This window comes from Pipistrellus hanaki (assembly GCF_964339955.1).
Source record: "Pipistrellus hanaki genome assembly, chromosome: 1".
NCBI lineage: Eukaryota > Metazoa > Chordata > Mammalia > Chiroptera > Vespertilionidae > Pipistrellus > Pipistrellus hanaki.
In genome coordinates this window covers 86653660-86681180 of record NC_140503.1, presented here as the reverse complement: position 1 = coordinate 86681180, position 27521 = coordinate 86653660, and the positions used below count along the sequence as shown (strand labels likewise).

Sequence of the window (27521 nt, the reverse complement as noted above, 5' to 3'; positions counted from 1 at the left end):
TAGACTATAGAGAAATGTATAAAGTAGAAAGTGGAAATCCAACTGTCCCAAATACCATTTTGGTGAGTGTATATTTCTTCTGTTTTTATTTTATTTGTTTGCTTAATTAAAAATGGGATTACAGCCGAAACTGGTTTGGCTCAATGGATAGAGCATCGGCCTGCAGACTGAAAGGTCCCGGGTTCGGTTCCGGTCAAGGGCATATACTTGGTTGCAGGCACATCCCCAGTAGGGGTGTGCAAGAGGCAGCTGATCGATGATTCTCTCTCATCGATGTTTCTAACTCTCTATCCCTCTCTCTTCCTCTCTGTAAAAAATCAATAAAATATATTAAAAACAAAACAAAATAAAAATGGGATTACACACCCTAGCCAGTTTGGCTTAATGTACAGAGCACTGGCCTGCAGACTATGGGATCCTGAGTTCAATTCCAGTTAAGGGCACATACATACCTGGGTTGCAGGCTTGAACCCCAGTGGGAAGCGTGCAGAAGGCAGCCAATCAATGAGTCTCATCATTGATGTTTCTCTCTCTCGCTCTTCCTTCCTCTCTGAAATAAAAATATATTTTTTAAAAATGAGATTACACTATCTGTACTTATTGTTCTATAATATTTTTACTCGGTATATCTTACCAAATTGTTTTTCAGAAAAGCACATCCAAGATTATTCCTTCACCAAAAGTAAAATGTTTCCCAACCTGGTAAACACATTATCCTATATAATAAAATCCAAATATGCAAATTTCCCCCTCGAACAGGAGTTTGACCACTTGCTATGACGTGCACTGAGCTCCGGGGGTGGTGCAGAACATGGTGGGTGTTGCGCTGTAACCTCATGCCAGCTACCTGTGGGGGCAGGGGTGGCGGGGATGGAGGCGCAGTGAGAATGTGAGGTATCCACTGAGCTCGCTCTGACCCCCCTGCTACCCTCCCCTGGGACACCATTGGTCACGTGCCAGGGAAGCCCCTTGTGCTCAGGTGCCGGGCACCCACTAGGAGCCTGGCCTGTACCCGCACAGACTCTTCCGGGTGAGCCAGGCTGCAGTTGCTGGGACCACAGGGGCTGATGGGGCTCCCTGTGGGTTCACGCAGGAGCCAGTTTTCCAGGCCGGCTGGGAGAGAGCATGCTGCCTGCCAAACTTCTATGCAGTGCCACTGGGTGGCCCAGAGGCCCATGCTGCACCCCGGCCTATGGCATCTGGCCGCGCTCACTGCATCTCCACATGCAGACTCAGGTGCTGTGACTCGGGCAGAGGGGGCCGTGTAGAGTCCCACAGCCCCAGGTGCTTCCCAGGACCCAGAGATCAGCTGGGACCTGCCCTTCCACACCAGATGCTTGCACTTCAATCACCGATCACCGGCAAGGCCTAAGGATTTTGTGTACCAGGCCTCTAATTTTCAATATAACAATGTTAACAGTTTATTAAACACCTAATAAAAGAGTAACATGCTAATTGACCATATCTTCAAGACACACACCAGCCAATCAGAAATATGCAAATTAACCCAACAACGATGGCAGTTGATTTGCATACACAGGTGCCAAGCAGCGTTCCACACCACCCCGGCTGCTCTGGGCCTCTGCACAGCAGAAAGGCACCTGCAGGCCTGAGTGGAAGGATGGCTCCAGCCAGCAAAGGCCATGTTGGCAGCCAGGGGGAGAAAGGCCCATTCTTGCATGAATCTTCGTGCATCGGGCCCTCTAGTCCCTATATACTCATTACCAGCTGCCCAGAGTGGCTGACTCAGTGAAGTATGGAGGGGGCGGGGGGGGGGGGGGTAAATGGACTTAGGGCTTTAATGTATTTGTATAGGAACAGAATCTCAACCTGAGCTCTTTATAGTATTTCCTTTGTTTGAGCACCTCATAATACTGTAGTCATGTACTTATGCCATATTCTATATGCAGACATTTGTTTTGATGAGTATTCTTGTTCATTTATTCCAGGGGTCCTCAAACTTTTTAAAGTGGGGGCCAGATCACGGTCCCTCAGAGAGCTGGAGGGCCAGACTATATGAACTACTAATTCCTACTGTAACACCTCGGCTGCACTCACTGCCCAAAAAACCTGGCGGGCCGGATCAGACTCCTCTGCGGGCCGCATGTGGCCCCAGGGCCGTAGTTTGAAGACCCCTAAATAAGTCTCTTTTTGAGCACCTATAATATGTCAGGCACTGTTCTCGCTGCTGGGGATATAGGAATGGACAAAACAAAGACCCAATTCTTAGTGGATCAAATCTGAATTGAAGACATGAACTCAAATTTAGGTCTGACTCAAAAAAGCCTATGATCCATCAATGATAACATAAAATGTGGGATTATGCACAAATGGCAGGAACTTCCTTACAAAGATCTCTTTATTACATGCATTCTTTTTGAACTATAATTGTGATGGAATATTTAAAATTTTATTAATTTTACTTTTAAAAGTAATATGTTAAAATTTATATCCTAGAACTCCTACTAAATTTGAAAATTAAAAAAAAAAACACCTAATTTTAAATATAGCAAGTTAAAAACTGGTATTAGAATAATGCTAAACTCACTATTAAGTAGTTCCTTTTTACTTCATAATTTTATAATTTAAGAAATTGCTATCATGATATAATATTTATCTATTTCTAGATAACAAATTGCTCTCCAAACTTAGCAGCTAAAACAAGAGGCACTTTTTATCTCACACACTTTCTGTGGGCCAAGAATCAGGAGCAGCTTAGCAGGGTGATTCTGGCTTAGGGTTTCTTATGAAGGAAGATTAATTTCCAAGATGTCTCACTCACCAGGCTGTGGGTGGAAGGCCTCAGTTCCTCACCTGTAGGCCTCTCTATATGCTTCTTCAGCACTTCAAGAAGGCAGCTAGCTTCCCCCAGAGCAAGTGATCCAGGAGAGAATAAGGCAGAAGCCATAGTGTCTTTTATGACCTAGTCTCAGAAGCCACACACCATCGCTTCTGCAGTATCCTAGTGGTTGCACAGGTAAGCCCTATTCACTGTGGGAGGGAAATACATGAGGTTATAAATACCAGCAGGTGAGGATCACTAGTGCAATCTCGGAGGCTGCCTCCTTTTATGGGAAGTCACGTGGTATATGGAAGAGTCCATGGTATATGGGCTCAATCTGAGTTCAAATGCAGACTTGACCTCTTAAATAATCTCCCAAAGATTAAGAGCTTTTGAACTTGTGATATGAAGTGAGCATAGCAATTTTACATTCCTAGGATTTTTGATAAACTGAAATAAGATAGTCAACATAGGACTTCACATGTGTTTAGAATTCAATAAATAGCATCTATTTATTATTTTAAATTTAACTTAAGGCCAGCCTTCATAAACATGCTTGACAAAGTAAATAAACCGTCATATATAATAAAAGGCCAGGGACCATAAACATAATGTCTGGAACCATCACTTGACCAGTCGCCATGAGATGCACTGACCACCTCTCATTACCTCCCCTCCCCCCCCCCCCCCCCCCCCCCGCCCTCCACCCTACATCCTCCACCCGCAGGCCAACAGGGAACCATGGGGAAGTGGGTGGGTAGTGGCGGGGTGAAACTGGGACTGGCGAGCAGGCAGAACAGCTGATCTTTTAGTCCCTCCCCCTGGCCCACAGGCTCCGATGGATCAGCAATGGTGAAGCGGGGTGGGGGATGGGTGGGTGGCAGGAGGACTGGACTGGCTGGACTGGCGATCAGGCTGTTCGGATCCCCAGCTCATCCTCAGCTGGTTGGGGGCTCAGGCCTGCAGGAAAGCAGGCACTGGAAGTTTCACCTTCATTCGTGCATGGCTGCTTGGGGGCTCAAGCTGGCGGGAAAGTGGGCTCTTGCGACTTCACCTCCATGTGCGTGGGTCAGGCCGGCCGCTTATGGAACATGCTGCCCATTTGGGGCCGCTCCCGTGGACACCAATGCCACTGCTGCCGGCGGGGCTTGTGGTGCTGTCGGAAGCTGCGGGGCAGCCTACCTGCCCCAGTGGCGGAGGCAGCGTTTGACCTGGGGATGGCAAACGGGCAGAAGATGGCCCTGATTGCAGGCTAGGCTTAGGGACCCTACCAGCACAATTTCGTGCGCTGGGCCTCTAGTTTACTAAATTAAGCTAATCCTGTATATTAATTTTTAAAGAGGCCAAAGAATTTTACTGAATTGCTGCTATATACAGTACTTAAACCACCTATATCAATGTAATTGCTGAGTTCTATTATAATTGTTTAAAGTGCACACACATACACAACTTGTGTCTTCTACTTGATGGTAGCTGGAACGTCCTGGTCACTGTATTTGTTTCTAGCAGGAACATGTACCTGTGATAGACCTGCCACAGCTGCAGCACTGCCTTTTCACCTCAACAGGTGAACTATAGAGAATCCACCTCATCTAGACAGTAACTGCTGTCTCTTTCTTCCTCTAATAGATGGAGGTTTACTGCTCGGACTTTCATGCTGAAAGAGCAGCAAGAGAGAAGATGCATGAAGAAAAGGAGCAACTGGCATTGCAGCTGGCAATTTTGCTGAAAGACAGTAGTGATGTTTTTGAAGATGGAGGCAGGTAAGGTGAGGGGAGGAGTTAGAGCACATTTCAACATGGGACTTGTTAAAGCTGGTCCCTAATTTGAGCTGTAAGAATCTCTGGCTACACTTCATTTGGGCTCCTGTGCTTAGTTTGACTTACAAGACTTGGCAGTGTTTTGTGGAAACCTGTTCAAGTTCTTTGCTTTTAGCTATAAAAACATGACATTGTGTTTCAAAGTCATATCTTGCCATTGTTATAGATGAAATAGTCCTAACACTTAAAATAATTCTGTAATATATTTTTTTTATTTTTAAATATATTTTATTGATTTTTTACAGAGAGGAAGGGAGAGGAATAGAGAGTCAGAAACATTGATGAAAGAGAAACATTGATCAGCTGTCTCCTACACATCTGTTACTGGGGATGTGCCTGTAACCAAGGTACATGTCCTTGACTAGAAAACCCTTCAGTCTGCAGGCTGACGCTCTTGTTGTTTCCCAGCCTGCATTGTATTTCTCTCCCTTTCCCCATACTGCCTGGAATTTTGTGGGTAGCATCCCCAACTGTTTTATATTTTTATATATATACACATCTATACATCTTAAAATAATACTAATTTCTCTATGCTTAAGCTACAAAATGATCACTATAAATAGTTTTGCAACTTGCTTTACATAACATTGTGATTTTTTGAATGCGTGTATTTGTGCAGATTTAATTAATTCTCTTTAATTGCCACTTTTTTCTAATACATTCCCTTACATTTAAGAGTTTGGTTATTTCCTAATTGATTTTTTTTAATCTTGTTATTTACTTTTACTACATCATGTCCTAGTACCAACAATATCTACAACTCAAGTTAGTCTTAAGTTCTGGTTTCTATGCACCTTGGCATTGTATACAGTTCAGCTCTTTTTTTTTCTCATACTTCTACTAAATGTGTTCTTAATGTTGTCATGTTTCAGGATTTTAGAACATATCATAGAGTATTGCTTTTAATCCCAGTAGGCAGTCCTTGATGGAAATGCAGAACCGTCATGGAGCCAGAACCAGTGACCCTGACCAACAGGACTACCTTGTTCAAAGAGGTGAGTCATGTGTGATTCTAAGCTTTCAGGAAACCAGGGAATAACTATCCTTAAAGAAGATACTTGAAAAAAAAAAAAGTTCCTCTTCATCATATATAATGGATTTCAAATCAAGCTACCAAAAAATATAGTACACATCAGCCTATTTCCATAGTATTCTTCTCTCTACCCATTACCCATTGAATCCAGACCAGACTCTTCAAGCCTACAGTTAAGGCCTAGCATAGCCAGACTTTTAAGCCTTCTCTCACTGCATTCCCCTACAGCCATGGCCAGCAAACTGCTGCTCGAGAGCCACATGCAGCTCTTTGGCCCCTTGAGTATGACTCTTCCACAAAATACCATGGCCCGGGCGAGTCTATTTTGAAGAATTGGCATTAGAAGAAGTTTAATTTTAAAAAATTGGTCTCTCAAAAGAAATTTCAATCGTTGTACTGTTGATATTTGGCTCTGTTGACTAATGAGTTTGCCAACCAGTGCCCTACAGAAATTAGCCAACTAAATCATTCCTTGTTCCTTGAACTTGCCATAAACTTGTATACCTACATATACTTGTTTATAAAGTGTTCTTCATGTAGATGCCCTCTCCTCGTATCCTTGTATTCCTCCAGTCTCTCCAGTGAACTCTTATCCCAACTTAACCCTTTGCATTCCGAACCATTCTGGACATTGGCTACCAGGTACTCGACGCTAACGGCGGAAACGTGCGTTGAATTAACTCAATTCCCCGTAATCACTAATAAACTGCAATGTCCCCTGAGAGGGGACATCCGAGTGATATGCTAGAATTCCGATGTCCCCTGAGAGGGGACAGCGGAGAGCAAAGGGTAAAAAAACCATTTCAACTGTCAGCTTTATGATACCAACAAAAAGTGACCTCTCCCTCCTTAATTTCCAAAGTACTTTATACCTGTTTTAGGACTTACCTGTTATCTATAATAATTCTACCTAATAAAAGAGTAATATGGAAATTAACCATTACTCCGCTCAAGCCACACCCACCAGCCACGCCCACCAGCCAATCAGAGTAAGTATGTAAATTAACACCAACCAAGATGGCTGCAGCCACAGAGAGCAGTTGAGAGAGGCTTGGGTTTCTCTGGCAACAGAAGCCAAGCTTTCTATACACCCTAGCGGGCCTAGGCCTCCACTCAAGGCTACAATGTTTCAATTGTAGAAGGTAAATAAATTCCAGATACCAGGGCCTTCAGCTTGGGTCACCAGCCTGCAAACTACCACAGGCCCCTCGCCCAGTCCACCCCACACCCCAAGGAAACCCCCACCCTGATCCAGAACACCCTGATCCAGGACACCCTTCAGGGCAAACCAGCCAGTCCCCTCCCTCCCCCTCCACCCCCCGCCATGTACCAGATCTCTATCCTATCTAATAAAAGAGTAATATGCAGATTGACCATCACTCCAACACACAAGCTGGCAGCCCCCATGTGGTCAAAGATCCTGCCCCTAAGTGGACACAAGATGGCCACCACAAATGGCCAGCAGGGGAGGGCATTTGAGAAGGACCAGGTCTGCAAGGGAGTTCTCTCAAAATTTATATCTTCACCACCACCTATTACCATTTATTGAGAGTTTTCTATGAGTAGTCCCTGTGCTGATCTTTTCATTCATATACATTATTTCATGTAACCCTCACAAATTTCTATCAGATATAGATCATCACTACCGTACAGAAGGCAAGGTTAAATTATTCAGGATCACAAGGTGAATTAGGGGCAGAACTGGACCATCGAACCAAAGGCTATGTGAGCCTCATGGAATCCAAGGTTATCTGTCTCATAACCCTACATGGTACTGCATGAAATATTGTCGTTAATTATATACTACATCCAGATTTTAATTTCCTGAATGAAATTGATCATGGAACTTATTAAAAGAGGCTATGTTTATTATATGGTTTTAATACACTAGTAAAAATAACACTCAAAGGATCAAAGACTGCCAAAATCGGTTTGGCTCAGTGGATAAAGCGTTGGCCTGTGGACTGAACGGTCCCAGGTTCGATTCCGGTCAAGGGCATGTACCGTGGTTGCAGGCGCATCCCCAGTGGGGATTGTGCAGGAGGTGACTGGTCGATGTTTCTTTCTCATCAATGTTTCTAGCTCTCTATTCCTCTCCCTTCCTCTCTGTAAAATATCAATAAAATATATATTTTTTTAAAAAAAACAAAAAACAAAGGATCAAAGACTTACATGACAAGAAGAAAAGTTAATATAATGCCAGTAAGAACACTCTGGGTTTAGGATGTCATCATAAATTTCACATAAAACTGTGAAATTTCTTTAAATTCTTTCTTAACGCTGGATAAGTCTGTTCCTTTCACTATTGAAATGGATCTAGATCACAATGTTATTAGCAGCAAGGAAGTAATATTAGTATGTATAGTTAAATGTTAAATCTTGGGGAAGGGTCTCTGAGTACCCCTTTTACCCTCCATCTCCTCCTAGTCCCCCTACCACCACCACCAAAATTCTTTTACAAGAAAAAAAAATAGGCTAATGGGGCAGAGGTAGCATCAGGTGAACTGGCATAAATAATAGCCTCAGGCATTTTTAGCATCAGTGTGTAAAGTTATGTTCGTCTCTGAAAGCTGCATCTACCCACTTGAGCACTGCTATGCATTTTCTCTAACCTAATTTTAAATATCCTAGTAACATCAATATACCTCATATCCAGAAGTATCTACACACTTGCTTTGAGTCAAAAAGGGTGATCTCTTGCTCCTGGATTTTTAAGGGATGATTTCCATTCATCGTAACTATATAAGACAAATGCTTATTTACATTAAAAAGAAAAATAATTGAAACAAGAATTGGTCACTCTTTGGTTTACATGTATAATCTAAAAATCATCACAAAGTGTAAATTTATTCCTAATAAAATTTATTTTGTTTTATAAAAAACAATATTCCAGAGATAAGATGTCTTAGGATTTTTTTTTCTTTTTCATTTTCTAACAAAGCTGCCTTAAATGGAGCCCCGCTCAGTATATTTCAGCAGCAGCAGCAGCCATTTAAGTGTCTATTCTGGTCTAGGTCACTGTCTGAACACAAGGAAACAAATAGGCATAAGTCATTTTCAGATCCGTGAGGGCTCATGGTCTAGTTGGAGAGACAGGATGTGCGCATAGAAAGATGAATGCATAATACAAGATAATACTTCAGTAATAGAAATAATACTGCTAAAGATAAGAAGAAAGGATGATCACTTAGGGCGGGACAAGTTGAGATAGGCTTTGAAAGATGTGACTATAAGCTTGACCTTTAAGCTAGGATTTAGATAAGTTCAGTATGAGAATGAAAGGGCAAAGGCTGAAATGGGTGTAATGTGTGAATAATGAAAACTGACTAAGCTTATTTTACAGTGAAGAGCCAGGAGGTAGAGGGAACCCATAATCCCAAGTCTGAGTCTTTAAACATAGGCCGGTCAAAAAAAAAAAAAAAAAAAAAAAAAAAAGGCACACTTCAATGCAATGGAGCTTTAAATGAAAAGTCAACAGTCCCTGAGATTGGCTAGTTGCTCTCTAGAGCAGGGTTTGACAAACTGCAGTTCACAGGCCAAATCTGCCCTGTTTTAATAAATAAAGTTTTATTGGAACATAGTCATGCATTTTTGTTGACTTACTGTCTATGGCAACAGAGTTGAGTAGCTAGGACAGAAATTATATCATATGCAAAGTCTAAAATATAGGGTGGAACAAAAGTAGGTTTATAGTTGTATGTGAAACAATTTATTCTTGTATTATTATTTCTTAATTATTGTATTATTTTCCATTTGAACAAGTATAAACTTACTTTTGCCCCACCCTGTATTTATTCTCTGGCCCTTTAGATAAAAAGTTTACTGATTCCCTAATGTAGGACAATGATACCATCAGAAAGCTCCCTGTTACAGGGACAACAGTGTGGGGATTGCCAGAGTGGGGTGTAGAAGTGGCAGGGGAAGAGTTTTGAGGGTGAGAGGGCTGCTGGACACACCATATAGTGTACAGATGGTGTGTTGTGGAATTGTGCATCTGAAACCTATATGATTTTGTTGACCAGTGTCATCCAATAAATTCAATAAAAGGGGGAGAAATCTTCCTGCTTTAGAAATCATGTCTTAGAATCAATATTTCTATTCAAGTGTAATTCTAAAGTTTGCTAAACACAAACTACATATAATAATTGTCTCAAGTTATTCAATTCAAGTATGCTCAGAAGCAAAAAGCCATGTTAAAGGTTACCTCCACTGTTATCCTCCAAAAAAAAACAAATACTTGAGAAATTGAATGAATTCTGGAGATCTGTGTGGAGACGCAACAAAACCAAAATGGTTTGCATTTGTCCAGAAAGGTCAGATGAAGGAGATGCCCCGGGAGCCAGAAATCATTTCTAGCACTGATCACAGTTTACTCATGTGGTACCTACCTAGAGTGAATGCTGATTTCAAGCATTCTTTGATTTAGGCTCGAATCTCAGACCCATTCTAAAATTGGGGGAAATAATTCTTCAATTCTTTCTCCTCACTTACTTTACCTGGGTAACCCTTATTCATCCTTAGGCCTCCTCTCAAGTAGGATCACCTCACTGGGGTGGCCTGTGCGCAGAGCATTCTGAGCCAGGTGCCTTGGTCTTCCCACTAAACTGCCTCGTGCATGACACAGCCACGGCACCCCCCTCCCATGCCACGCTGTCACTTTTCTTGTCTCACCCCCTTCATATCTGTATCCTTCTCTTCCATATCACACGGTACTCAAAAGCATCTGCTGGATGAACACAATTACTGTCTTTGCTTCTAAGAAGATACATACTGTTCTAGGATGCCACCTCTCCATGCTCTCATCATTTTCTCCACATCTCTTCAGCTTATATCCTCATCTATCTCTTTCTTCTCTCAAACATTCCCGTTTTTACTACAGCACCTATTTCCTGGCATCTAGAAATAAAACCATGTATTTTCATGTACCTAAAACCCAGAATAAACCCTAAATCTTAAAATAATAGAAAGCAGGTACTACTTTTGGAGATTTTGTGTGTGTGTGTGTGTGTGTGTGTGTGTGTGTGTAGATTACTTCAGTAAAACACAAAAATGACCTGGATTCACTTCCTACTAGGTACAGATTATAATGTTCAACTGATGTTAAAATTAATCATCTGTTCTTAAAATCCATCAAATAAGACTGCTTGTAACATGGAAGGAATGGAATAATATTTCACTTAATGTTTATTCTCAGGAGCTGATGATAGGAACTGGCAGCAACAGCAGCAGCAAAATATACCAATTCATTCTTGCCCCAAGTGTGGAGAAGTCCTGCCTGACATAGATACATTACAAATTCATGTCATGGACTGCATCATCTAAGTGTTGACATTTCACCTCCCCCCAAACCGCTGGTAAATGTCAGATTTCTTTCCTCCAAGAGTTCTACTTTTGTGTTATTTGTTTTCACTCAAATATTTTGGCTCATTATGTTTGTTTTAGGAGAAAGAAAACCAGTATGTTCCATATAGGACATTTTTTGTGAGGATTTCCATAAAATCTCAAGATAGAATTCTTAACATACCATTCTTCTGATAATAGAGTCATTTCTTTAAATGTTCAGTTTAGGTGAGCACTGAACTATTTGTTCATCTAGTTCAGGGGTCTTCAAACTACGGCCCGCAGGCCACATGCAGCCCCCAGGGGAGTCTGATCCTGCCCGCCAGGTTTTTTGGGCAGTGAGCGCAGCCAAGGTGTTACAGTAGGGATTAGTAGTTCATATAGTCCGGCCCTCCAGCTCTCTGAGGGACCGTGATCTGGCCCCCACTTTAAAAAGTTTGAAGACCCCCTGATCTAGTTAATGAGGGTATGACATCATGGGACATAGTTAAATGTAATTATATGGAAGAAGTATTACTGATAAACTTTAAGTACCTTTTAAATAGGCAGGAAAAAGAAGTGGTCACAGATTTCTTCAAGAAAAATATCTCTGAAGTATTTGTGAAATAAATTATTACATTTCTTCGTCCATTTAAGACAAACCAATTTGGGTTGTGTATATATGTGTATGTTGTAGTTTTATTGCAGCCACAGTTGTACCAAAGTTAAAATGTGGCTTTTTTCATATAAGCACTGTGAGCTTTTACTTGGTCATCAGGATAAAAGGAAGTTTTTTGGCCTAGATGAAGTGAATACTTTAGGTTCACTGGATTTGATATAATCACAGTGCAAGGAAGTCATCTTTATCCTTTCATTGTGCTGCAGGTATATGGACTTGTACAGTAGAAAGTTTATTCATTTCTAAAAAGAACCACTATTTCTTCATTCTCGATTAGGCTATATAATCACAATCACAAAAAAGTTATTGGAAAATAAAATTTTGCTTATGCATCTTTCACATTGTTCGAATGTGATTAGCTAATTTCATAGGATGCATTTTCTAGATTCAGCTTCATATAAGCTTATTGCTTGATTCAGATCTGTTTTGCTAATTCTATAAATATAAGCAAATCCCTTTACTAGAGACCAGTATGTGTTGTATGAATTAGAAAGTGTTCTAGCTAAGGAGGTGAAAATATAGGGATGTGCCATATTTTGTGAACCTACAGTTATTAACTAATACTGGGCCTGCCATAAAAGTAAACAATACCTATGTATTTAGAGCCTATAACATTTAAGAGAAAATTAAAATATATCCTCTGTTTGACTTTGTCATAAGAATCTCTCCTAAACAAACTTGATTTAATCCACATAAATACCCACACATATGGAATCAAACAGGAAATCAAAGAGAAATCAAAATAGTTTATTATGTCTTCATGCCAAAAGAGCACACTGTACAAATTCAATAGCAATTTAGATTAAAAGATAATCCCACTTCATCCCAGGGAGAATGTTTGTTTAAAAACATTTCTAAAATTAACTATGAAAATTTTACTTTTAATTTCTTGCTTAAGGCTTCTAGTTTAATTTTTCCCCTACAATTTTATACTGCAGAAAATAGATTTCTATATTATTTTAAATAGGAAAGCAAACCAAATGGTTTTACATTTAAATTTTGGGGGATATTCTTTTACTTTGTTCAAATAAAATATTAAGTTGGTCACAACTCATACCTAGAAATCCTCTAAACACCTGGAGATTCAATAACACACCTGTATATAGAACACGGGTTGAGGAAGTCTCAAAAGAAAATTAGACAAATAAAATTAAAATATTTGAAGAATGAAATATTAAAATATTTGAGGAATGAAGCAAAAGCAATGCTTAGCAGGAAACCTATAGCATCGAATGCCTATATAGAAAAGAGGAAAGATCTAAAATCAATAATCTAAGCTTCCACTTTAACTAGAAAAAGAATGGTAAATTAAACTCAAAAAAAAGGGGGGGGGGCAGAAGAAAATAAATTTTAAAAAATTAGGGCAAAAATCAGTTAAATTGAAACCAGAAAATCAATAGAGAAAAATCAGTAAGACCAAAAACTGGTTATCTGAAATTATCTATAAAATTGGCAAACCTCTAGGCAGGTTAACTGAAAATATAAGACATAAATTACTAATATCACCAGGAATGAACACTTGAAACTTGAAATTAAAAAGCAGAATAACATTTATATTAGCACCAAAACGTGAGATAGGTATAAATATAATAAAATATGTACAAGATCTGATGAAAAAACTCAAAGAACTAAGTAGAAAGATATTCCACGTTCACATAAAGGGAGACTCAGTATTGAGATGTCAGTTCTTCCCACCCTGATCTATAGATTCCACATGATCCCAATCAAAATTTCAATGAGTTATCTTGTAGATATCAACAAGCTGATTATAAAATTTATACAGAGGCAAAAGACTCAGAATGGCCAACGCAGGAGAATAAAATTGGAGGACACTACCAGAGTTCAAGAAATAGTATAAAGCTATAACAATCAAGAAGCATGATATTGGTGAAAGAATAGACAAATATATCAAAGGAACAGAATAGCAAGCCCAGTAATAGATGCAGAGAGATCACTAGTCTTTAACAGAGAAGAAAAAGCAAATTTATGGAGAAAGGATAGTATTTTTAACAAATGGTGCTGGCACAACTGTGTGCAAAAGAAAAAAAAAATGAATCTATACAGACTTACACCTTCTACAAAAACTAACTTAAGCCACAGACTGGGAATAGATCTTTATAAAACAGATATCTGATGAAGGACTATTTTCCAAAATATACAAAGAACTCTCAAGACTCATAAGTAATAAAACAACCCAATTTTTTAAATGGGGGGGAAAAAAGCAGTTACCTCACCAAAGAAAATATACAGAAGGCTAATAAGCATATGAAAAGATGCTCAATATTATATGTTATTAGGGAATTGCAGTTTAAAACAAGATACTACCACACACTTATTAAATGGCTAAAATACAAAACAATAACAACACCAAGTGCTGGCAAGGATATGGAACAACAGGAACTCATTTATTGTTGGTGGAAATGTAAAATAGTACTTTGGAAGACAGTTTGGCATTTTCTTGGGGAACCAGGCATGCAATCCTTGGCATTTACCTAAATGAACTGAAAAGTTATTTCCACACAAAACTTGCACATTAATGTTTATAATAGCTTTTCTCATAATTGCCAAAACTTGAAAGCAACCAAGATGCCTTTCAATAGGTAAAAGGATAAACTGTGGTACATCCAGACAATGGAATATTATTCAGTGCTAAAAAGAAATGAGCTATGAAACCATGGAAAGACATAGTTTAAGGAGGAACCTTAAATGCATATTGCTAAGTGAAAGAAGCCAATCTGAAGAGGTTACATACTGTATGATTCCAACTATATAACATTCTTGAAAAGGCTAAACTATAGAGACAGTAAAAGGATTAGTGGTTGTCAAACATTGGGGGTTGGGAAGAAGGGGTGAATAGGTAAGAGCACAAAAGAGTTTTAGGGCAGTTAAACTATTCTGCATGAATGTATAACATACAGAGTGGGCCCTAATGTAAACTATGAACTTAGGTTAATAATAATGTATCAATATTGTAATAATGTACAATTATAATAAATGTCCCATACTAATACAAGATGTTAATAATGGGAAATTATGTGTTGAAGGGACGATATGAGAACTCTCTATATTCTTTCCACTCAATTTTTCTGTAATCCTATAATTGTTCTAAAAAAAAAATAAAGCATTATTTTGTAAAAAATGAGAAAAATAACTTTGAACTGATTATTTAATATGAACACAGATACAATAAAATATATTGTATGCATCATAAAATCTTGTGAAGACTGGCTAACACTTCCATCTGACCTATAATAAAAGGGCTAACTTGGAATTGCCTTTAATGAAATGTCAAATTTATTTTGCCATCATCAGAAATCAAGATATGAACTGATATTCAAATATTTTAATGGAGCAACAAAAGGTACCCAAACTACTTTGCTACGAAAGGCAAATAAAACGTAGAAATAATTTAACACTCTTTGGCATCCTTTGACTTACATAGTACGTCATTTAAAAATTATTGAAATTACATACTCTTGCTATGAAAATTTGGTCATTGCTGAGTGTTACTTTTTTCTAGCTAAGTAATTGCAAAGATGTAAAGTATAATACAAAATATTAATTAAGAAGCTCTCAATGAACAGAGAGATTTATGTAGCAATTTTGTTCTTTAAATATATGGAGCTATAATCTTGTATAGGTATTTCACATATGTAAAATATATATTGTAGTTATTAATCCAACACAACCAAGAAGAGTTGAACATTTTAATGAGCTCATTGAAACAACCAAGGATAGTGTTTTTTATTGGCTTTCCTTTGTAAAATATCATACTCTGCTGTTTAAAGTAACCTCTAGATTGGTTGAAATCAGTAGACATTTATTTGAGTAGCAAAGACAATATTCTATTATGAATATTAAGTAGCTTGGGTTTTCCCCTTTCTTAGTAGGGGCATTCATCTCTAAGTAGAGGGTTGTCTCTGATCAAGGGTAACATTTTTCTCAGTACAGGGTCTTTGTCAGTGTGTTGGACAAATTCAAGTTTGGGATGAGTCTCTAGAGAGTTCTGCACCATACAGCTTGGCAGATGTGAAGGCAAATGTAAACTGATTTCTACAGGGAGGTGGGAAGGTGGAGCTGTGAAAAGTGGATATTTCTCCCAATAGAAGGTCTGATTTTCTGATTTTGAATAGCATTGCCTTCTACTGGGCCTAAGAGTGGAAGAATTGATTTAAGTATCTGGTACATTAACCCAGTAAACATTCTCAGATATTCTGCTTTAGAGAACTCTACTTTAGATAACTCAACTGTATTCACTAAACCATCCCAAACCCTATACTTGAAGCCCTATGTCCCTCTGGCTTAATCACAAATCTAAAGGCACTTGCTGAAATCTCCAGAACATCTCCACCATCTAAATTTATCATCTTTTCCCCTGTCCAAAACAAGGGGAAGAGATAAATTCCTTTAGACTTCTAGTCCATTTCTATAACTCTGCCAGTTTCTCCTGGGTATTGCCAACATGGCCACTGTTCTCTCCTTTTCCTGCCAAAAGTAACTTCCCTTTGGTCAGTTACTAAAGCAGACAGGTTTTCCTTCATAACGTTTCCTATTTGTCCCTCCCCTTCAACTCTTATAGTCTGGGACTAGGGCAATTTTCTAATGTGCTTCTCTGCCTTCAGTTTCTGGTCATCCAGTTCCCGGGTACCTGTCTGTTAGCTCAGTCTACCTTAGCAAAGCCTATAAAGTACTAATGCCCTAGCCAGTGTTGCAAAGTGAATGATGCCTGGTCCCAGGCACTGCAGGTTTGATTCCTGGTCAAGGGCACTGTAACTGCGTGCAGGTCCCATCCCTGCCCCAGTTGGGAAACCTGGGATGCCTGTGGGAGGCAACCAATCAAAGTCTCTCTCACATGGATCCCAATCTCTCTCTCTCTCTTCTCTTCTCTTCTCTTCTCTGTCCCCCCCCCCCCCCCCCCCCGCCTCCTTCCCTTCTCCTATCCTTCCACTCTCTAAAAAGCAATGGAAAAAAATATCCTCAGGTGAGGATTAACAAGAAAACAAAATAAAGTATAAGAATACTGTATGTGTATTTTCAAAATTTTCTCAATCCTCACAATGCCCTATAAAATATCTATTACTAATTCACTTCGCTGATGATTAAGTTGAGGTTCTGAGAGGTTAATTTACCCAAGGTTGCAGTTAGTATGTGGCAGTTAAAAATCTTAGTCTTAATTGACTAGAGTCTAAGCAGGTAGCCACCCCTTTTCCCTATACATCTAACTGCTCCTCTCCCTGCTCAAACACGGTCTTTTTATAAAAATAAATTTAAAAAAATTCTTGACCTGGAGTTTATCATCCACATTATTCGTTTTACATACTTATTTTAATGTTTCTCGCTCGTCTCCTTTGTTGCCTCCTCTTCCGCAAGATTGGTACTCATTAATCGCTTTATGTTAATTACCCATATATCATATCTACCAAATTAGACTGTAAACTCCTAGAATATGGATCACGTCTTTGTCCAACACTTTCTATACCTGAAGCAATAGAAAGAGAAGATGAGGCTCAGCATTGGATGACACACAAGCCCGGGGAGTGTTAGGAACCGAGTTCTGACCTCATGTAAAAATACCACCCGAAAATACTTACACTTCAAGTCCTGGGCACCTTTAGGTAAACACTTTGTTTTACCTAAAGGTGCCCAGGACTTGACCGACCGGAAGTTCCTTGCCCCCAACAAAGAGGACGCAGGTCACGTGAACCAATCAGGCCGCTCTACGTACGGACCGTTTCCTCCCACCCCTTGGCCCCTCCTCCCCAGTCGTTTCCTCCAAGGGCTCTGACGCAGCCAATCAGCTCACCTCTCGGCGGCGTGCGTCTGACGTCAGAGACCGGGTGGAGCCGAGTTAGAATTTTGGCGGGCCCGGCTGTGGGAAGGGAAGGGGCACGGACCGGACCGGGTGGGCTGCCCGGCCTGGGCGTGTGAGTGGCTCTCGGGCGGCGGGAGAGACGTCCCGCCACGCGCGCCTGTGCTGGAGGTGAGAGCTCCGGGAGCGCGAGCGCGGAGCCCGCGGGCGCTCGGGTGTTGGGGGCGGCGGCGGCGGCGGCGGCGGCGGCCGCGGGAGGGCGCGACCGGGAGGTCCGGGCCTGAGCCTTTGCGGAGCACGTCCGAGGTGCCATTGACTTTAGTAAGGTGACCAGACGAACGCCTTTGGCGGGACAGTCGCGATTTTTAACAGTTTGTCTCTCGGCGTTTTAAAACAGTCCCGATTTTGGGAAAGAATCAAATAGGAACTGCTTTAAAACGCCACGGGATAAATTGTTAAAAATCGGGACGCCTGGTCACCTTAGTTAAGGGACCAGTGTTTTCTTTCTTTCAAGTAACCTTTAAAACGCTTGCCAGGTGCATGCCGTTTGGACTTCTCTTATTTGTTCATTCTTAAAAGTCATAATAGTAAATGTTGAGTACGTACCAGGTACGGAGCTCCAAACACTCATGACTCACGCCCCGTGACGCCTGCAGTCTACAGAGGATAAAGCAAGTACACGGTAGAGCAGTGCAGTCAGGAGAAGGGTTGCTGAGAGGGTGGTGGGAAGGCTTAGAAAACTGGGTAGTTGAGCTGCAGTTGTGAAGGAGCGAGGGGAGAACTTTCCCTAGGGCCCGGGCCTGAGAGCACATTTGTGTTCAAGAGGTCCAATGCAGGCGAGTCTTGCTGGCACAGGTTTGGGGTGGGTAGTGTGGAGTGCAGTGGACCCGCAGAAAAGAGGAGGAAGTAGTAGAGAGTATTCATTGCCTCACTGGCTTTGTAAAATTTTTTCTAAGAGCAGTGGAAGGTTATTAAAGAACTAGAGGCCCGGTGCATGAAATTCGTGCTCAGGGTGGGGAGAGGGTGTCCCTCAGCCCAGCCTGCACCCTCTCCAACTGGGACCCCTCAAGGGCCTGTTTAACCCAATCCTACTGAAATCGGGTCTAAATGAGCAGTCGGACATCCCTCTCACAATCCAGGACTACTGGCTCCCAACTGCTCGCCTGCCTGCCTTCCTGATTGCCCCTAACCACTTCTGCCTGCCAGCCTGATCACCTCCTAACCACTCCCATGCCAGCCTAATTGATGTCTAACTGCTCCCCTGCCAGCCCGTTTGCCCCCAACTTCCCTCCTCTGCCTACCTGGTCTCCCCTAAGTGCCCTCCCCTGCAGGGTTAATCACCTCTAACTGCCCTCCCTTACAGACCTGGTCCCTCTCAACTGCCCTCTCTTGAAGGCCTGGTGCCTCCCAACTGCCCTCCCCTGCTGGCCATCTTATGGTGGCCATCTTGTGTCCACATGGGGGCAGATCTTTGACCACATGAGGGCAGCCAGCTTGTGTGTTGGAGTGATGGTCAATCTGCATATTACTCTTTTATTAGATAGGATAGACCTGGTGCATGTGTGTGGGCCAGCTGGTTTGCCCTGAAGGGTGTCCCAGATCAGAGTGAGGGTTCCTTTGGGTGTGGGGTGGCGTGGGCAAGGGGCCTGTGGTGGTTTGCAGGCTGGCCATGCCCCCTTGCAACCCAAGCAGAGCCCCTTGTATCTGGGGTTTATTTACCTTCTACAATTGAAACTTTGTAGCCTGGAGTGGAGCCAAGCCCCCTGCTCACTCTGTGGCTGCCACCATTTCTGTTTGGATTTGTTTACCTTCTATAATTGAAACTTTGTAGCCTTGAGTGGAGGCCTAAGCCCACCAGGGCTGCAGAAGCTTGGCTTCCTCTATTGCTGGGGAAACCCAAGCCTCTCTTCTGCTCTCTGTGGCCACAGCCATCTTGGTTGGGGTTAATTTGCATACTTGCTTTGATTGGTGGTGGGCATGGCTTGTGGGTGTAGCGGAATGATGGTTAATTTGCATATTACTCTTTTATTAGGTAGGCTTTTTATTAAAGGAATACCACTATTAGACTTAGGTTTCTAAAAGATTTATAAGGAAAGAAAGGGTTACTATTTCTATTGTATCAAAACTAGATTACAGAAGGCTAAAGAGACCAATTCAGGACACTAATGCAGTAATTGGGGCAAAAGATTGCTAGTAGCTTGGACTAGGCTTTTGGCAGTAAAATTTGGGAGAAGGGGAAAATTTGAGCCATATTGTGGGGATAAGAACCATAGCACTTGTCAGATGGTCCTAGATAGGAGGGTGAGGAAATGGCATGGGTTTGGGTGCAAAGGGTGGTTGGTTATAGAAATGAAGAAGATAGTTTCCGCTTTCTAAACTCTCAAGGAGCGTGCAATCCAGCAGATTTTCCAATAGGTAGCACAATAATACTGTTTACAATTTGTTTCATCCATGTGATCTAGTATCACACTCCTCTGTACCTCACCTGAATTTCTACAATCATAGTTTGCAAAAAAAGACAAAAAGGAGACTTCTTCCATACTAGGAGGAAGATGGTGTTGGCGGTAGAGGGGAGAAATGGTCAGATTCCCAATGAATTCTAGGATTAGAGTCCCTAGGAATTGTAGGATTCTGAACTTTTTAGATGGGCAGTGTGTGCAAGAGAGAACCAAGGGTGACTTATCTAATAATGGTTTCACAGAGCCACGATTCTGCATTACTGTCATTTCCTGAGCACCTGGTCCGCCTTTGAAGTTCACTGTCACCACTGTTCCCTAGGCAACATGGAAGGTAAGTCCTGGCAGTTTTCTTAATTTTCTTTTGTTTTTAGCAAATCGTCCTTTGTGGATTTGTTATTTACCCTACTCACAAAATAGTGAAAATAGCTCCCCACCCTCAAATGTTGTCTTGAGGGGATCACTTTAGTCACTGAATGTTACTTTTTTTTTTTTTGGTTTTTTTTTGGTTTTTTTAAATATATTTTATTGATTTTGTACAGAGAGGAAGTGAGAGAGATAGAGAGTTAGAAACATTGATGAGAGAGAGTCATCGATCAGCTGCCTCTTGCACACCCCCTACTGGGGATATGCCCGCAACCAAAGTACATGCCATTGACCGGAATCGAACCCGGGTCCCTTCAGTCCCCAAGCCGACACTCTATCCATTGAGCCAAACCGGTCTCGGCTGAATGTTACTTGTTTTAATCAGGCAGGGTTTATTACTGATAGCAGGCATGCACTTACAATGTGCCAAGTTCTGCTAAAGGATCCTTAATTATATTAACTAACATAATCTTCATAGGAACTGTGTTTTAGAAACAGAAAGACCAATGTCAGAGCAGGGATTTGAACCCAGGCAGTCTCAGAGTTCACATTTAATATTGAAGTCTGTCGAGCCCTGGCTGGGTCGTTCACTTGGTTAGAGTGTCAATCTCATACACTAAGATTACAGGTTTGATCCCCGGGCAGAGGCACATAGAAGAATCAACCAATCAATGCATAAATAATAGATCGACAAATTAATGTGTTTTTCTTCTCTCTCTCTTTCCATCGCTCCTCCCTCTCCCTCTCCCAGTCTCTCTCCTTCCCTCCTTCTCTTCTGCCCTCTGTCTCTAAAATCTATAAGTAAAAGAAATCTGTTGATGTGGTTTTAGTCTAGCTCTGTCTTAAATTATTATAGTCCTTTCTGGTTTTGTATTTTGCAGGAATGTGTGAAGAGGTGATCTTACATAAAAGGCTAATGTGCAAATTGTCCCCTCAACCGGGAGTTTGACCAGGGGACAGGGACGGCCAGCCAGCCACCCGAGGCCCTTCCCCCTGGCCAGCCCAGCCCAGCCTGATTCGGGGCAGGCCATCCAGACCTTACCCATGTACGAATTCTTGCAGCGGGCCTCTAGTAACAAATAAAATTCATTCTTTTTCTAGTTGTATAATTGAGCTCATTGTCTGAAACTGTATTTTTTTAAATCCAAGTTTATTATACATTGTCTTTTTTTTAAGTATAACTCAGTGTTGTTGAAATTCACACTGTGATATTATGTGAAATTGATTGCACCATTAGTATAATCGTTTCTTATTTCCTAAAATCATCAAATTACCTACAGGGCATTTATGTAATACAGAGTATTTTTTTTTGCTATGAGAAGGTCAGGAAAATAAGTGGTGAATGGATATGCTATCTCTAAGAAGTCATTGTAGCTAATAAAATCTCATTTGGTTGGCATGGCCTCACAGTTTGATCCAGTGTAAATGAAATCAAAATGTTTCCTGGTACTAGAGTTTCCTGAACAACATTCCTAGTTACATTCTAGTAGAGAGAACAAGATAACAAACAAGCAAGTAGAAAAATATCTAGTAGTTGATAGTATGGGAGACTGGAATGAGTTTGTATGCTGAAAGAAATGCTCCAGAAAATGGAAAAATTGGTGATGTGGGAGACAGTTCTTGGAAAGCTGGGAATAATGGATTCTAGTTAATAAATGAAGGAACTGGCCATAAATAGGACTAGACACTTCATCCATTTTCATAGGAGGAAAAGCAGAGAATATATGTTCAGGTTTAATAGTGAAAGATGATGGAATCTGATTGCTTCCTTTTCTTTCTTTTTAAGTGTGAGACAAGATCAGCTAAAAGTAAAGATGGAGGATGGACATCAGAGGTTTGAGAAGAGGCTGAGTGGTTAGAAACTAGCAAAGCAATTATTAGGAAAATGTGGGGATTTTTAAGCACTACTGAGTGCCTATTTGTTCTTGGTAGTATACCCTGACTGGCTAGATTATTATGATCTCTGAACACATAATAATCTGGTAAGTCATTGTATATCCTATATAAGAAAAGGCTAAAATGCAAATTGTCCCCTCAACCAGGAGTTCAACCAGCATGCAGGTCAGCCAACCACCCATGTCCCCTCCCCCTGACCAGGCTGGCCAGACCCCACCCATGCATGAATTCATGTACCAGGCCTCTAATACACACACACATATACACACACACACACACACACACACTCACACTGAGTGGCCAGATTATTATGCATTCAGAGATCATAATAATCTGGCCACTCAGTGTACATTTAGTGTGTTTTTCAGTTACACCCTTGTGGGTTGAAGTTGATAGCAGGAAGTTGTCTCCTTAGCTGATGTCGTGTAGGGGGAAAGATCTAGCCTAGTGACTGGCCCAATGTGATTATTAAGCAGATATTAACCCCTTCTTCCTTAGCCCAGAGCCCTCCAAGAAGCCCTTAGGAAGAGAGAAGGCGAAGATAAGACTAGTGATTATACCAGGACAATTGGTTAAATTTATAGTCATTTTAATTGCATTATGAATGTTAAATGTTTTAATTAACTATGTTTTCATTAGCAGTTCTTCTCAGGTAGGCTTATTTTCTCTCCTTTTTCTTCTTTTTCCCCTAGTGGGTGAAGATGAATTGTCTCTGCTGACCTCACTACTGGAAGAGAATGAGTCAGCCTTGGATTATCATTCAGAAGAGAGCCACCCTTCCACCCAGGATGATGGTAAACCTGATACATTTGATGAGCTCTTCGATGCTGACGGTGACGGTGAATCTTACACAGAGGAGGTGGATGATGGTGAAGTGGAAAAGACTCAAGACCAAAAAGAGAATTTGGCTACTCTCTTTGGAGATATGGAGGACTTATCAGATGAAGAAGTTCCTGTATTACAATCAATTGAAAACAAAGCCCTCCCTGCTCCTACTTCCAATCAAGGGAAAACTAACCAAGAGTTACAAGGTGCCCTAACTACTTGCTTTCTCTAGACTAGAAGACCACCAGTCTGACAGTTTTCATTAAGATAACTGTTGAGTCAAGAGTGGAGATAAATGACTTTGTAAAAACAATTGTCTGAATTATTATATCAAACATTTAAGGCTAGCATTTCAGCACACAAAGTAGTGATAGCCAACCAACAACGGTTATAGGTATCAGGGACAGCCAGCTATAGTTGGTCCTTCACAGGGTGACTCTAACACTTTTTATACTTATTACGAAAAAATTACTTTGGAATTTATATGCAAATAGTGCAGACACAGACTATAAAAGCTATTGCACATTCTATTTAAGCAGGAGACCATTTCTGAACAGAAGCTTAGAGGAGTGTATTTTTCTTATTTCTGGCATCTTCTCATATATTTTAAAATTATAATAAAATTTTGTGGTTGGCAGTTTCTTCTGATACAGGACCAAGCATTTGTTGTATTATGATATTCTGTGATATTAATGTTTTGATTCCTAAAAACTTAACTGTAGATAGTTATCTATGATATCTGTCAGTAGTGTAAATTCATAAGTAGCTTTGGTATTAGAGGCTTAATTACTGGAAATAAGTTTATTTCTCTCAAGGGACCCCTTCGAAGTGTAAAAGTTAATTGAGTTCTTAGTATGTGATTATTATATTGTGGGTCTCGAGGTTTGGGAGGAAGATGGGTGGACACCAAAAATAATTCCAGGACTTTTGTCATGTATAATATTTCTTCTGGTTTGCTTCTTAAGTCATTATTTTTTCCCCCTAGATGAGTTAAGGAAGTTGCAAGAGCAAATGAAGTCCTTACAAGAGCAGCTAAAAATGGCAACAATTAAACAGCCTACAAGTCCAGCCTGTCCACAGAAATCTGGTAATCAGACTGTAATTCTAATAATAGTATGCATTTCTTATATTAAGAAATTAAAGCATTTCTGCATCCAATTCCTGGTAAAACTGCTCCTGAGCCCCTTTCTAAACTTTCATTACTAATTTCTTTTACTTTTAATCAAGTAGAGAAGTCTCCACGCCCCCCTCTTAAGGAGAAGAAAGTTCGGAGAATTCAGGAGTCGACATGCTTTTCTGCAGAGCTTGATGTCCCTCCTCTACCAAAAACCAAGAGAGTGGCTCGGACACCAAAAGTTTCACCTGCAGGTGAAGTACTTAAGGCCTCCTGGTTTCTCACTACTCTGATTCTGTTGAAAATATATTTTGACACGTGTGTGTGTGTGTGTGTGTGTGTGTGTGTGTGTGTGTCTGCTTCATCTGCCCCCTGAGAAAAGTTTCTTGGAAATTGGAACCATATGCTCTATTATGTACTATTTCTCCACATATCAAAGTGCTTAGAAATTTTTTAGGTAGAGAGTAGGTAAGTACTAAACACTTCCTGGTTGAATTTTTTTTTTTTTTTTTAACTCTGTAATCTTATAGTTGATACTAAAAATTAACCACTGGATCTCATGCTAGCAATCTAGAGATTTAGTATTTTGACTTGTCAGATTGACTTGTCAGGTTCTATTATAAAGTAATCAGGTTTTATTTAAAGTTAGGTTGTATTAAATTAGAAGGTCCTTCTTTAGAAAAATTTTCTTTGCCAGTAGTTTGGAATAGTATTCAAATCAAAGCCTATTTCAGCGCACACACACACATATATATACACACACACAATAAAATGAAAGTGGTTTATCTCAGACCATAATGGCATAAAACTGGAAATTAACTACAATAAAAATAATCCAATGAAATCAAACACATGGAGACTAAACAGCTTGCTATTAAACAAGGACTGGGTTACCAGAGAAATCAAGGAAGAAATTAAAAACATCCTGGAAACAAATGACAATGAAAGCACAACAATCCAAAATCTTTGGGACACAGCAAAAGCAGTTTTGAGAGGGAAGTTCATATCCTTACAAGCCTATTGCAAAAAACTAGAAAAAACAGTAACAGATGATCTAACTCTACAACTCAAAGAGTTAGAAAAGGAGCAACAAGAAAAACCCAGTGTAAGCAGAAGGAAGGAAATAACAAAAATCAGAGCAGAGATAAACGACATAGAGACCAAAAAAACAATACATAAGATCAACAAAACCAAGAGCTGGTTCTTTGAAAGAATAAACAAGATAGATGGACCTCTAGCCAGGCTAACCAAGAAACAAAGAGAGAGGACCCAAATAAACAAAATCAGAAATGAAAGAGGTGAAATAACAACAGACCCCACCAAAATACAACGGATTGTTACAAAATACTACGAACAACTCTATTCCAACAAACTGAACAACCTGGAGGAAATGGACATATTCCTAGAAAAATACAAACTTCCAAAACTCAATCAGGAAGAATCTAAAAATCTCAATAGACCAGTGACTTGGGAAGAAATTGAAACAGTCATCAAAAAGCTTCCAGCAAACAAAAGCCCAGGGCCAGATGGCTTCACAGGAGAGTTTTACCAAACATTCAAGGAAGAACTAAAACCTATCCTCCTCAGACTATTCCAAAAAATTCAAGAGGAAGGAACACTTCCAAACTCCTTCTATGAAGCCAGCATCACCCTAATACCAAAACCCGATAAAGACAACTCAATGAAAGAGAATTACAGGCCAATATCCCTCATGAACATAGATGCCAAAATCCTCAACAAAATTCTAGCAAATCGGCTCCAGCAGAGCATCACAAAGATCATACACCATGACCAAGTAGGATTTATACCAGGAATGCAAGGTTGGTACAATATCCGCAAATCAATAAACGTGATACATCACATAAACAAGTTGAAAGATAAAAATCATATAGTCATATCAATTGATGCAGAAAAAGCATTTGATAAAATCCAACACCCTTTCCTGATAAAAACTCTTAACAAGGTGGGAGTACAAGGATCATACCTCAACGTAATAAAAGCTATATATAATAAACCCACAGCCAACATCATACTCAATGGGCAAAAACTAAAACCATTCCCTCTAAGAACAGGAACAAGACAGGGATGCCCACTATCGCCACTCCTCTTTGACATAGTACTGGAAGTACTAGCCATTGCAATTAGACAAGAGGAGGAAATAAAAGGCATCCAAATTGGAAAAGAAGAAGTAAAGTTATCCTTATTTGCAGACGACATGATATTGTATATAAAAAACCCAAAAGACTCCATTAAAAAACTAATTGGCTTAATAAATGAATTTGGCAATGTAGCAGGATACAAAATTAACACCAAGAAATCTATGGCATTTCTATACACCAACAGTGAGTTTATAGAAACAGAGACTAAAAAAGCAATTCCATTTACGATCGCACCAAAAAAATTAAGATACCTAGGAATAAACTTAACTAAGGAAGTAAAGGACCTATTTGCGGAAAACTACACGACACTGAAAAAAGAAATAGAGGAAGATGTAAACAGATGGAAGAACATACCATGTTCATGGATTGGTAGAATCAACATCATCAAAATGTCCATACTTCCTAAAGCAATCTATAAGTTCAATGCACTCCCCATTAAAATACTAACGGCATATTTCACTGACCTAGAAAGAACTCTCCAAAAGTTCATTTGGAACAATAAAAGACCCCGAATAGCCACAGCAATCCTGAGAAAGAAGAGTAAAGTAGGAGGTATCTCAATACCAGACTTCAAACTGTATTACAAAGCCACTGTTCTCAAAACAGCCTGGTACTGGCACAAAAACAGACATATAGATCAATGGAATCAAATCGAGAACCCAGATATCAACCCAAATCAATATGCTCAATTAATATTTGACAAAGGAGGCACTAATATACAATGGAGTCAAGACAGTCTCTTCAATAAATGGTGTTGGGAAAATTGGACAGATACATGCAAAAGAATGAAACTAGATCACCAACTTACACCATACACAAAAATAAACTCAAAATGGATACAGGACTTAAACATCAGACGGGAAACCATAAAAATACTTGAAGCATCCACAGGCAACAAAATCTCAGACGTATGCCAAAAAAACTTCTTCACTGATACTACCCCTAGTGCAATGGAAGCTAAAGAGAAAATAAACAAATGGGACTACATCAAAATAAAAAGCTTTTTTACAGCAAAAGAAACCATCAACAAAACAACAAGAAAGCCCACTGTGTGGGAGAACATATTTGCAAATGTTACCACTGATAAAGGTTTAATCTCCAACATCTACAAACAGCTTATACAACTAAATAAAAGGAAGATGAATGATCCAATTAAAAAATGGGCAATGGACCTAAATAGAATATTTTCAAAAGAAGACAGAAGGAAGGCCAAAAAGCACATGAAAACATGCTCAAAGTCACTAATTATCCGAGAGATGCAAA

At 40.2% G+C, this 27521-nt stretch overlaps 2 protein-coding genes across 5 annotated transcripts in view; both read left to right on the top strand.

Moving 5' to 3' along the window:
- The window catches only part of OPTN (optineurin), a 62965-nt gene extending 48181 nt beyond the window's left edge, over positions 1–14784 (top strand). Inside the window, exons 12-15 of one of the 3 annotated variants that reach the window (XR_014794343.1) lie at positions 4412–4545; positions 5515–5597; positions 10830–12936; positions 13270–14784. Coding sequence is in view for 2 of the 3 variants with exons in the window: in XM_084876110.1 (XP_084732236.1) it covers positions 4412–4545; positions 5515–5597; positions 10830–10957 (345 nt within the window). In the remaining variant the exon portion in view is untranslated. Of the gene's footprint in view, positions 1–4411; positions 4546–5514; positions 5598–10829 lie in introns of all 3 variants that reach the window. The other 2 variants (XM_084876109.1, XM_084876110.1) reach the window with 2 other exon arrangements.
- Positions 14785–17462: 2678 nt separating this feature from the next.
- The window catches only part of MCM10 (minichromosome maintenance 10 replication initiation factor), a 34255-nt gene continuing 24196 nt past the window's right edge, over positions 17463–27521 (top strand). The window contains exons 1-5 of one of the 2 annotated variants that reach the window (XM_084875838.1): positions 17463–17613; positions 20144–20232; positions 22853–23191; positions 23971–24072; positions 24216–24353. In XM_084875838.1, coding sequence (XP_084731964.1) covers positions 20226–20232; positions 22853–23191; positions 23971–24072; positions 24216–24353 — 586 coding nt within the window. In that variant the 5' untranslated portion in view covers positions 17463–17613; positions 20144–20225. Of the gene's footprint in view, positions 17614–20143; positions 20233–22852; positions 23192–23970; positions 24073–24212; positions 24354–27521 lie in introns of both variants that reach the window. The other variant, XM_084875837.1, reaches the window with a different exon arrangement.